This window comes from Pongo abelii, chromosome 20 (genome assembly GCF_028885655.2).
Source record: "Pongo abelii isolate AG06213 chromosome 20, NHGRI_mPonAbe1-v2.0_pri, whole genome shotgun sequence".
NCBI lineage: Eukaryota > Metazoa > Chordata > Mammalia > Primates > Hominidae > Pongo > Pongo abelii.
Genome location: NC_072005.2, coordinates 6549658 through 6561269, shown reverse-complemented (window position 1 = coordinate 6561269; position 11612 = coordinate 6549658). Strand labels below are relative to the sequence as shown.

Genomic DNA, 11612 nt, shown 5'->3' with positions numbered 1-11612 from the left:
TCCACTTCATAGGTTCTTGGGAAGATCAGAAAAGGTGAAACCTGACAAGTGCCTAGCACAGGACTAAACCCTCATTCATGCATGGGTCTTCTGGTTGGTTGTGTTCCAGTATTATTCAAACCACACCACGTTGAGTTTGTGTGCGTACGTCTGCGTCTGTGACGTGTGCAAGTGTGCTTATGAAAGAAAATCCTTGAAGTAAAATTTCTGGGCTGAAGGGAAGGTGCATTTTGGTGCCTTGATAGATTTCAACAAGCTGTACTTCCAAAAAGTTGGATCCATTTCAGATCCTAGCCTCCAGGTTTGAGGCTCCTTCTCACCCACGCACTTGCTGAGCGGTGAATCATCAAACACTCTGATCTTTTACCAAATCACAGGTGACAAGATAAAGTGTGGCTGGGCACAGTGGCTCACACCTGTAATCCCAGCACTTTGGGAGGCCAAGGTGGGCAGATCACTGGAGGTCAGGAGTTCAAGACCAGCCTGGCCAACATGGTGAAACTCCATCTCTACTAAAAATACAAAAATTAGCCAGGCGTGGTGATGGGCGCCTGTAATCCCAGCTACTCAGGAGGATGAGGCAGGAGAATTGCTTGAACCTGGGAGGCGGAGATTGCAGTGAGCCAAGATGGCGCCACTGCACTCCAAGCTGGGCGACAGAGGGAGACACAATCTTAAAAAAAGAGAGAGAGAGAAAGAAAAATTGTGTTTCATGGAGCTTTCAATTTCCAATTTTCTTGTGGTGAACGAGACTCAGTTTCATAAGCAGTTGTATTTTTATTTATTTATTTTTTTTTCAAGACAGACTGTCTCTCTGTCTCCCAGGCTGGAGTGCAGTGGCCCGATCTCAGCTCACGACAACCTCCACCTCCCGGGTTCAAGCGATTCTCCTGACTCAGCCTCCCGAGTAGCTGGGACTACAGGCGTCTTGCCACCAAGCCCAGCTAATTTTTGTATTTTTAGTAGAGACGGGGATTCACCATATTGGCCAGGCTGGTCTTGAACTCCTGACCTTGTGATCCGCCCGCCTCAGCCTCCCAAAGTGCTGGGATTACAGGCGTGAGCCACCGTGCCCGGCCAAGCAGTTGAGGGGCCTACGCAGCAGGATCGCTTGAGCCCAGGAGTTTGAGACCAGCCTGGTAACATAGTAACACTCCATCCTCTACCCAAAAAAAAAAAAAATTAATTAGCCGGGCATGGTAGCGTGTGCTTGTAGACCCAACTATGCAAAAGGCTGAGATGGGAGGGTCACTGAAGCCCAGGAGTTTGAGGCTGCTGTGAGCTGTGGTGGCGCCACTGCATCCAGCCTGGGCAACAGAGCAACACTCTGTCTCTAAAAATATTAATTTAGGCCCGGCGCGGTGGCTCACGCCTGTAATCCCAGCACTTTGGGAGGCCGAAGCGGGCAGATCAGGAGGTCAGGAGATCGAGAACATCCTGGCTAACATGGTGAAAACCCATCTCTACTAAAGAGGCTGCGGCAGGAGAATGGCGTGAACCGGGAGGCGCAGCTTGCAGTGAGCCGAGATGGCGACACTGCGCTCCAGCCTGGGCGACAGAGCAAGACTCTGTCTCAAAAAAATAAATAAATAAATAATAAAATAAAATAAAAATAAAAATATTAATTTAATTTAACTTTAAACAAAAAGCAGGAGGTCTCCAAGAATGCAGGAGATAACTGACCGGGTGCAGTGGCTCATGCCTTTAATCCCAGCACTTTGGGAGGCCAAGGCGGGTGGATCACCCGAGGTCAGGAGTTCAAGTCCAGCCTGGCCAACATGGTGAAACCCCATCTCTACTAAAAATACAAAAAATTAGCCAGGCATGGTGGCGCGCGCATGTTAATCCCAGCTACTGGCGAGGCTCAGACAGGAGAATCGCTTGAACCCAGGAGACCGAGGTTGCAGTGAGCTGAGATGGCGCCACTGCACTCCAGCCTGGGTGACAGAGGGAGACCTCCGTCTCAAAAACAAAACAAAACAAAAAAATGCAGGAGAGGGGTACACGAATATTTGGGGAGCACCCCCAATTCTTGGATGTCTGCTGTATCCCCAGTGCACAGCACAATCTAGTCCCTAATAAATGTGCAGTGGAGGTTTGTTGAATAAATGAATGGGCCCCAGAAGAATGAGGTGGAGAGGGGAATAAGAAGATTGAATGTCTCCTGCCTGAAGGTCGGGCGGGGAGGGGTTGGGGGCAGGCAACTCTGAGGCTCACCCGGGGCCACTGCCTGCATCCTGGCAACCGCCTCCACCCACTTTAGGATCTGCAGACTGGCAGCGGTTGGAGGGAATTTCCCCTCGCCAATTGCTCAAGTCCCTCCCCTCCACCGGCCGGACATCCCCAGAGAGGGGCAGGCTGGTCCCCTGACAGGTTGAGGCAAGTAGACGCCCAGGAGCCCCGGGAGGGGGCTGCAGTTTCCTTCCTTCCTTCTCCGCAGCGCTCTGCGCCCCCATCGCCCCGCCTGCGCTAGCGGAGGTGATCGCCGCGGCGATGCCGGAGGAGGGTTCGGGCTGCTCGGTGCGACGCAGGCCCTATGGGTGCGTCCTGCGGGCTGCTTTGGTCCCATTGGTCGCGGGCTTGGTGATCTGCCTCGTGGTCTGCATCCAGCGCCTAGCACAGGCTCAGCAGCAGCTGCCGCTCGAGTCACTTGGGGTGAGTTGAGATGGAAAAGTTGGGAAGAAAACATCCCAACTTATGCCGGCAGAGAATACGGAGAGGGGCGCAGGGACCGTGCACCAGGGCGGAGACTGAGAGGCGCATGACCGAAAAGACAGAATGAGATGGGTACAAAGAGGCCAGGGAGGAAGATCTGGTAGGGCAGAGACAGATACCAGAACAGGGAGGCGAGGCGGGGACCAGGCTGCCCGGTGTAGGGGCTCCGAGAGAGTCAGCCCTGCCAGGAGGTACAGGGAGATCCCGGGATGGGAAAGGTAGGCGCACATGGAAATGGAAGATGACTCGGCTCTGGTGTTCCCCCGGCAGGCTGACTCAGAGGCTGCTGGGGGCTTCACAAGGTTGGGCGTGGGGGCTTCCTGGGGCCTCCTAGGACGGGATGGCCCCAGCCACTCGCTCCGGGTGGGGGAGGGGTCCCCTTGGGGACCGCGCCGGGAGCCTTTGCAGCGGAGAGAGTCCGCTGCGCGCGGTGCCCTCGCGCCCAGAGACATCCAGGAAAACGATTCGGGAAACTAAGAAGTTCTTTTGAAGGTCTCGACTTTACGCTCCCCGCTGGTTCAGACCTGCTTCCTCTTTAAGAAGTCAAGAGTAAATAAAATAAAATGAAATAAAATCACCCGTGCGCGCCGTGGGATGAGAGGTGGAAAGGAGGATGGACAGAGAAAAGAGAGCTCCTGGCACAGGGGACACATAGAACCTCTCTGCTTACGTCTGTGCCCTGTTTTCTGGTCTTTTCTTCCAGTGGGACATAGCTGAGCTGCAGCTGAATCACACAGGTAACACGGGGGACGTGGAGGGACGGGGAGAAGAAGAGACACAGAGAGAGACGGAGGGAGAAAGGGAGGGAGAGATAGGGAGGGAAACGGAGAGGCGGAGACAGAGAAGACAGAGAGGGAGGGAGAGGCCCAGAGAAACGGAGGGAGAGACAGTGAGAAACAAGGACAGAGAGGGACAGAGGGGACAGACGGAGACAGGAGAAGAAGGGGAAAGAAAGAAACAGGGAGAGACGCAGGAAGAGAGAGCAAAGGAGAGAGGAAGAGGGAGGGAGGGAGACAGAAAGAACGAGAGAGACGGAGAAAGAGAAAAAAGACAGATAGAGGAGACGGAGAGAGAGAGAGGAAGAGAGAATGAAAACGAGAGAGGCGGCCTGGCGTGGTTGCTCGATCCTGTAATCCCAGCACTTTCGGAGGCCGCGGTGGGTGGATCACTTGAGCCCAGGAGTTTGAGACCAGCCTGGCCAAAATGGTGAAACACCGTCTCTACTAAAAATACACAATTTAGCCAGGCGTGGTGGCAGGCGCCTGTAATCCCAGCTACTCAGGAGCCTGAGGCAGCAGAATCGCCTGAACCTGGGAGGCAGAAGTTGCAGTCAGCCAAGATAATGCCACTGCACTCCAGCCTGGGCGACAGAGGGAGATTCTGTCAAATAAATAAATAAAAAGAAGAAAGGAAAAGAAAAAGAAAGAAAGGAAAGAAAAAAGAAGGAAGGAAGGAGAGAGGGAGGGAGGTGAGAGAGAAAGGAAGAAAGACAGAAGAAAGAAAGAGAAAAAAAAGAAATAAGAGAGAGAAAGAAAAGAAAGAAAGAAAGCCAGAGAGAGGAAGAGAGAAGGAGAATGACAGAGAAGAAGAGACAGAGAGGGGGAAGAAGAAAAACAGGATGGGGAACAAAGAGATCATGCCCAAGAGAAAAAGGAAAAGGGAAAGAACGAGAGAGAGAGAGAGAGAGCAGGTTTGTGTTTCTGGGCATCCACTACCTTTCTCTCTCTTTCCCTCTCAGTCCTTCACATTCCATCTCCCCGCTTGGAAGAGTCAAAGGGGTTTTGTTAGTAAACGAAAACGCTCACAGGAAAGGCTACCCTTCCTCCATTCATGCCACAAGCACTAATTATACATGTGCAGTGGGCAGGCACTGTTCCGGTGCCGCAGTCGCGCACAAAACAGACAGAAATCCCTGCCTGGTGAGCTTCTCTTCTACTATCACTCCTACCGAGGAGGAGATGACAAAAAAAATAAAAATGAACATGTGAAAAACAGAGCAATGCCACGTAGAGTAAAACGGGCCAAGAGCAGGTTTTAGAGAAAAAATCAGGCAAGGAGGTGGGTGGGGAATCCGGGCACGCCAGGGTTGGGGGTTTTCCTTTAAAGTGGAGTCGTGGCGGTGGCGGGGAGGGGGTGTCTCTGAGTGGGTGGCATTGGCAAGAAGCCTTGAGGGAGAAGAAATGAACAGTTCTGCTCTAGGTGGGAGTCTCTACCTCCTCCCAGCCTCTCTCCAACGCTTCTTCCTCTTCTGTTTTTCCACGGTTCATCCCCAGAGACTAAAATCACCGCAGGCTTGTGTGTTTTGTTCCTTCCATTTTGTAATGGAAGGGACCTTTGTTTCTCTCTCTTCTCCTTGGGTCTCTGACCCCTGATATGTCTCCCCCCGCTCTCTCTCTCTCTCTCTCTGCCATATTTTTCCTGTAATTTGGTCTTGAGGCCCCTTTCTGGAGAGTGGCTGTAAACCCACATCGATGGGGCCCCTTTCTGGAGAGTGGCTGTAAACCCACATCGATGGGGCCCCTTTCTGGAGAGTGGCTGTAAACCCACATCGATGGGGCACCAGGCGTGGTGGCAGTGTCTTTCACGGGACAGTTGTTTCTTCTGGTGGATGACGTCATGCCTAAGTGTCTGAGAGGGGACCAGGTGTCACTCTTACAGGAAATTTGCAAAGCCTGGTAAACACCCTTGTGGCTCCTGTTTGACCTGTGTTCAGTTCCTTCCTAACAAGACAGCCAGTCTCCAGGAGAGCCCTGAGTGAGGAGGAGAGTGAGGCTCAGGTGTGTCAGTCAGATAAGACACGGAGACAGGAGACGCTGAGATGAAACACGTGAAATATGGCCGAGCACCGTGGCTCACGGCTGTGATCCCAGCGCTTTGGGAGGCTGAGGTGGGAGGATCGCTTGAGCCCAGGAGTTCTAGACTATGTTTCTTGGGAAACATAGCAAGACCACCATCTCTAGAACAAAATTTTGAAAATTAGCTGGTCATGGTGGCGCACGCCACCTCCCAGTGACTCGGGAGGCTGAGGTGGGAGATAGCTTGAGCCCCAGAGGCTGAGGCTGCAGTGAGCTATGATTGCACCACTGCACTCCAGCCTGGGTGACAGGACCAGACCCTGTCTCTAAAGAAAATAAAGATCCTAGAGAGAAGAGGGCCAATGGGAAGGTAGGGGAGCTCTCTGAGACGCACACTCAACCAGCGGGTGGAGAGCAAGAAAAAAAAGGGACCTGGAAGGCAAAGCTTTTATTGGGGTTCAGGGTGTGACCCGAGCAGGCTTCCCTTGGGAAATTCTCTCGTGCTTTCTCGTTCGCACGCTGTGTCTCTCGTGCTGTCTGTCTCACTCTCTCAGGCCCTTTCGCTCACTCTCGTGCACTCTCGAGCTCTGTATCTCTCGTCCTCTCTCACATAAACACACTCTCCCATTGCACTCTCTCGAGCTCGCTCTCACACTCTGTCTCGCGCACTCTCTCTCAAGCTCTCTCGTCCTCTCTCTCACACACTCTGGCTCTCTCGTCCTCTCTCACACATACACTCTCTCTCTTGCTCTCTCGTGCTCTCTCTCTGCATTCTCTCTATATATCTCTCCCTCCCCCTCTATCTTTACCCTTGTCTGTTTCTGGTGGGTTTTTTTTGTTTTTTGGGTTTTTTTTGTCTCTCTCTCTCCTGGTGTCTCTCTCTCCCTCTCTCTACCCCTCTCCCCTTACCCCTCTCTCCTTCCCTTTAGATCTCTAACCTTCTATCCCCCTCCCTTTTTCTTGAGACAGGGTTTCTGTGACCCTGGCTGGAGTACAGTGGTATGATCATAGCTCACTGCAGTCTCAGCCTCCCAGGCTCAAGTGATCCTCCAGCCTCAGCCTCACAAGAGTAGCCAGGACCAGAGGCATGCACCACGACACCTGGCTGACTTTTTATTTTTTGTAGAGATGGGGTCTCGCCATGTTGTCCAGGCTGATCTTGAACTCCTGACCTCAGGTGATCCACCCGCCTTGGCCTCCTAAACTGCTAGGTTTTCAGGCATGAGCCACCACATCCAACCTATTCCTTGATCTCTAACTCTCGATCTCTATATCTGACTTTCTCTATGACTCCCTGTGCCTCAGTTTCCCTAAACGTCCATCCTCTCATCCCTCTAACCCTGTGCCCCCAGGACCTCAGCAGGACCCCAGGCTATACTGGCAGGGGGGCCCAGCACTGGGCCGCTCCTTCCTGCGTGGACCGGAGCTGGACAAGGGGCAGCTACGTATCCATCGTGATGGCATCTACATGGTACACATCCAGGTGACGCTGGCCATCTGCTCCTCCACGACGACCTCAAGGCACCACCCCACCACCCTGGCCGTGGGAATCTGCTCTCCTGCCTCCCGTAGCATCAGCCTGCTGCGTCTCAGCTTCCACCAAGGTTGTACCATTGCCTCCCAGCGCCTGACGCCCCTGGCCCGAGGGGACACACTCTGCACCAACCTCACTGGGACACTTTTGCCTTCCCGAAACACTGATGAGACCTTCTTTGGAGTGCAGTGGGTGCACCCCTGACCATTGCTTCTGATTAGGGTTTTTTTTAATTTTATTTTATTTTATTTAAGTTCGAGAGAAAAAGTGTACACACAGGGGCCACCCGGGGTTGGTGTGGGAGTGCGGTGGGGGGGTAGTGGTGGCAGGACGAGAGAAGGCATTGAGCTTTTTCTCTCATTTTCCTATTAAAAAATACAAAAATCAGCTGGGCGTCATGGCGTGCATCTGTAATCCCAGCTACTCGGCCGACTGAGGCAGGAGAATCGCTTGAACCGAGGAGGTGGAGGTTGCAGTGAGCCGGATTGCACCACTGCACTCCAACCTGGGCAACAGAGCAAGACTCTGTCTCAGGAAAAAAAAATGTTCTTGGTTAGGGATGTTTGAAGAATAGAGGAAGCGGGCTGGGCACGGTGGCTCATGCCTGTAATCCCAGCACTTTGGGAGGCTGAGGAAGGCAGATCACTTGAGCCTAGGAGTTCAAGACCAGCCTGGGCAACATAGTGAGACCCCCATCTCTACAAAAAATACAAAAATTAACCAGATGTAGTGGTGTGCTAGTCCAAGCTACTCTGAAGGCTGAAGTGGGAGATTGGGTAGAGCCCAGGAGGTCAAAGGCTGCAGTGAGCCGTGATCATGCCACTGCACTCCAGCCTGAGCAAGAGTGAGATTCCTTGTCAAAAAAATAAAAAGTTCTGTTTTCTCCTTGGTGCATCTATTTGACAAGAGAGGAAACACAAAGATCACTTTGGGTGACTGTCTCTCAAAGCAGACAATGCAAAATACCTAATGAGTTGGGAGGCCAAGGCGGGTGGATCACTTGAAATCAAGAGTTTGAGACCAGCTTGGCCAACATTGTAAAGCTCCGTCTCTACTAAAAATACAAAAATTAGCCAAGCGTGGTCGAGGGCACCTGTAATCCCAGCTACTCAGGAGGCTGAGGCAGGAGAATCGCTTGAACCCGGGAGGTGGAAATTGCAGGGAGCCGAGATCGCGTCATTGCACTCCAGCCTGGTGATAGGTGTCGCAAACCACCATGGCACACATTTAACTATGTAACGGAACTGCACATCCTGCACATGTACCCCAGAACTTAAATAATAATAACAAAAGATCACTTGAGGTCAGGAGTTCAAGACAAGCCTGGCCAACATGGCGAAACCTCACCTCTACTGAAAATACAGGGTCTTGATCTGTCACCCAGGCCGCAGTGCGGTGGCATGATCCTGTCTCGCAGCCTCAAACTCCTGGGCTCAAGCGATCCTCCCACCTCAGCCTCCCAAATAGCTAGGACCGCCAGCAGAGGCCACCACACCTGGCAATTTTTTTTTTTTTTTTTTTTTTGAGATGAGGTCTCATTACATTGCCCCAGCTGGTCTCAAACTCCAATCTCCCGAAATGCCGATCTTCCCGCCTCGGCCTCCCCAAGTGCTGTGATTACAGGCATGAGCCACTGCCCTGGACCTCAAATACATTTTGGGACTCAGAATTTTCCAGTATTTAAAGATGGTGTACAGGATTATACCATCTTTTTTTTGAGATGGAGTCTCGCCCTGTTGTCCAGGCTGGAGTGCAGTGGCATAATCTCAGCTCACTGCAACCTCCACCCTCCCAGGTTCAAGCAATTCTTCTGCCTCAGCCTCCCAAGTCTGGGACTACAGAAATCCACCACCACGCCTGGCTAATTTTTCTATTATTAGTAGAGACGGGTTTCACCATGTTGGCCAGGATGGTCTCGATCTCTTGACCTTGTGATCCACCCGCCTCAGCCTCCCAAAGTGCTGGGACTACAGGCATGAGCCACCGCGCCTAGCGCTTATACCATCTTTTATGCATCACCTCAGTGAGGTTGGGACAGCATTTTGTAATCAAACACCACACCTATTTTTTTTTTTTTTTTTTTTTACAATGAGAAGTGTTAACATTCACACTAAATGGGATAAAAATCAAGACTACAGGCCAGGCGCAGTGGCTCATACCTGTAGTCCCAGCACTTTGGGAGGCCGAGGTGGGCGGATCGCCCGAGGTCAGGAGTTTGAGACCAGCCTGGCCGACGTGGTAAAACCCTGTCTCTACTAAAAACACAGAAAATTAGCTGGGCACAGTGGCCGGCACCTGTAAACCCAGCTACTCAGGAGGGTGAGGCAGGAGGATCACTTAAACCCAGGAGGTGGAGGTTGCAGTGAGCCAAGATCATGCCATTGCACTCCAGCCCGGGTGACAAGAGCGAAACTCCATCTCAAAAAAAAAAAAACAAAAAACTCAAGACCACAATTACCAACCTGGCTAACATGGTGAAACCTCATCTCTACTAAACATTTAAAAATTAGCTGGGTGTCATGATGGGCACCTGTAATCTGTGCTACTAGGGAGGCTGAGACAGGAGAATCTCTTGAACTCAGGAGGTGGAGATTGCAGTGAACTGAGATAGTGCCACTGCACTCCAGCCTGGGTGGCAGAGTGAGACTCTGTCTTTAAAAAAAAAAAAAAAGACTACAATTAACAAAAAGTTAGTTCAGGTCAGAGATTGCTGCCAAACAATTCACCAAAACAACTTGATTTCCAGGACTTTTTGGATTTTGGAACTGGGGACTCAAAGTAAAGTCAAGTGCTTCTTAACGGCATTTAATATGGACTGCACACTGTTTTATCCCATTAACTCAGCTCGTGTTCATGCAAGCCCTACAAAGCTGGAGGAATCATCATTGTTCCCATTTCGCAGATGAGGGAAACAGAGGTGCAAACCATTGAGTCATCTGTCCAAAGTTACTGGTTTTGTAACAGCTGGAACCTCAGTATTTAACAGTTAAGGAAAATAGTGGCAGAAAACCTGAGTCACAAGCCCAAGGCAATTCATCTACATAGTAGTGGACTCAGGATTCCAAGCCAGATAATCCTGCATCTTGCATCCATGCTCTCGCCTCTAGAGGGGGAAGTGAGAGGAGCGGTGGGGTGTCAAAGCTGAGGGAGGGGAAGTGAGACCCATGCACCGCCTTCCCTCACAAATCTAGCCCTGCAGCCCCTCTCCAACCTTACCTGGACTCAGAACCATGCATCTGGAAAAGCCACAGACACTCGACGCCAGCCTGTGAAAGCAGCCGGGAGGGAGGCTGTACCCTGCAAAGCCACAGGGAAGGGGCTGCCCAAGACCATGGGAACCCACCACTTACATCAGCATGACCTGGATGTGAGACACAGAGTCAAAGGAGATTATCTGGCAGCTTTAAGATTGGACTGCCTGACTATTCACAATAGCAAAGACTTGGAACCAACCCAAACGTCCGTCAATGATAGACTGGATTAAGAAAATGTGGCACATATACACCATGGAATACTACGCAGTAGTATTTGTCCTTAAAAAAGGATGAGTTCATGTCCTTCATAGGGACATGGATGAAGCTGGAAACCATCATTCTGAGCAAACTATCGCAAGGACAGAAAACCAAACACCGCTTGTTCTCACTCATAGGTGGAAATTGAACAATGAGAATACTTGGACACAGGGCGGAGAACATCACACACCGGGGCCTGTCGTGGAGTGTGGAGTAGGGGGAGGGGGGAGGGATAGCATTAGGAGAAATACCTAATGTAAATGACGAGTTAATGGGTGCAGTAAACCAACACGGCACATGTATACATATGTAACAAACCTGCACGTTGTGCACATGTACCCTAGAACTTAAAGTATAGTTTAAAAAAAAAAAAAGAAAAAAAGATTTGACTGCCTGGCCAGGCACAGTGGCTCATGCCTGTAATCCTAACACTTTGGGAGGCCGAGGCAGGCAGATTGCCTGAGCTCAAGAGTTCGAGACCAGCCTGGGCAATGTGGTGAAACCCTGTTTCTACTAAATACAAAAAAAAAAAAATTAGCCAGGCGTGGCAGCGTGCGCCTGTAGTCCCCGCGACTTGGGAGGCTGATGCAGGAGAATCGCTTTAACCCGGGAGGCAGAGGTTGCAGTGAGCTGAGATCGAGCCACTGTACTCCAGGCTGGGTGACAGAGCGACACTCTGTCTCAAAAAAAAAAAAAAAAGATTTAACTGCCCCACTGGATTTTGGAATTGCAGGGGACCTTCAGCCCCTTCGTTTTGGCCAGTTTCTCCCATTTGGAATGGGTATATCCAATGCCTGTACCCCATTGTATATAGGAAGTAACTAACTTGCTTTTGATTTTACAGGCTCACAGACGGGACTTGCCTTGTCTCAGATGAGATTTTGGACTGTGGAATTTTGAGTTAATGCTGAAATGAGTTAAGACTTTGGGGGATGGTTAGGAAGGCATGACTAGTTTGAGGACATTGTGCTCAATGAAATAAGCCAGTCAAAAAGGAAAAATATGTATTGTATAAACTAACTTACATTAATCTACCACATAGGATTAAAACTGTTC

The 11612-nt window shown here is 50.9% G+C and overlaps 1 protein-coding gene across 1 annotated transcript; it reads left to right on the top strand.

The window, feature by feature from the left end:
• Positions 1 to 1907: 1907 nt before the first annotated feature.
• CD70 (CD70 molecule) lies at positions 1908 to 11271 on the top strand. Its single transcript, XM_003779040.4, has 3 exons — positions 1908 to 2655; positions 3419 to 3452; positions 6863 to 11271. Exons 1-3 carry the CDS (start codon positions 2494 to 2496, stop codon positions 7246 to 7248), a joined length of 582 nt encoding a protein of 193 aa, XP_003779088.2. The 5' UTR covers positions 1908 to 2493; the 3' UTR covers positions 7249 to 11271.
• Positions 11272 to 11612: the final 341 nt, after the last annotated feature.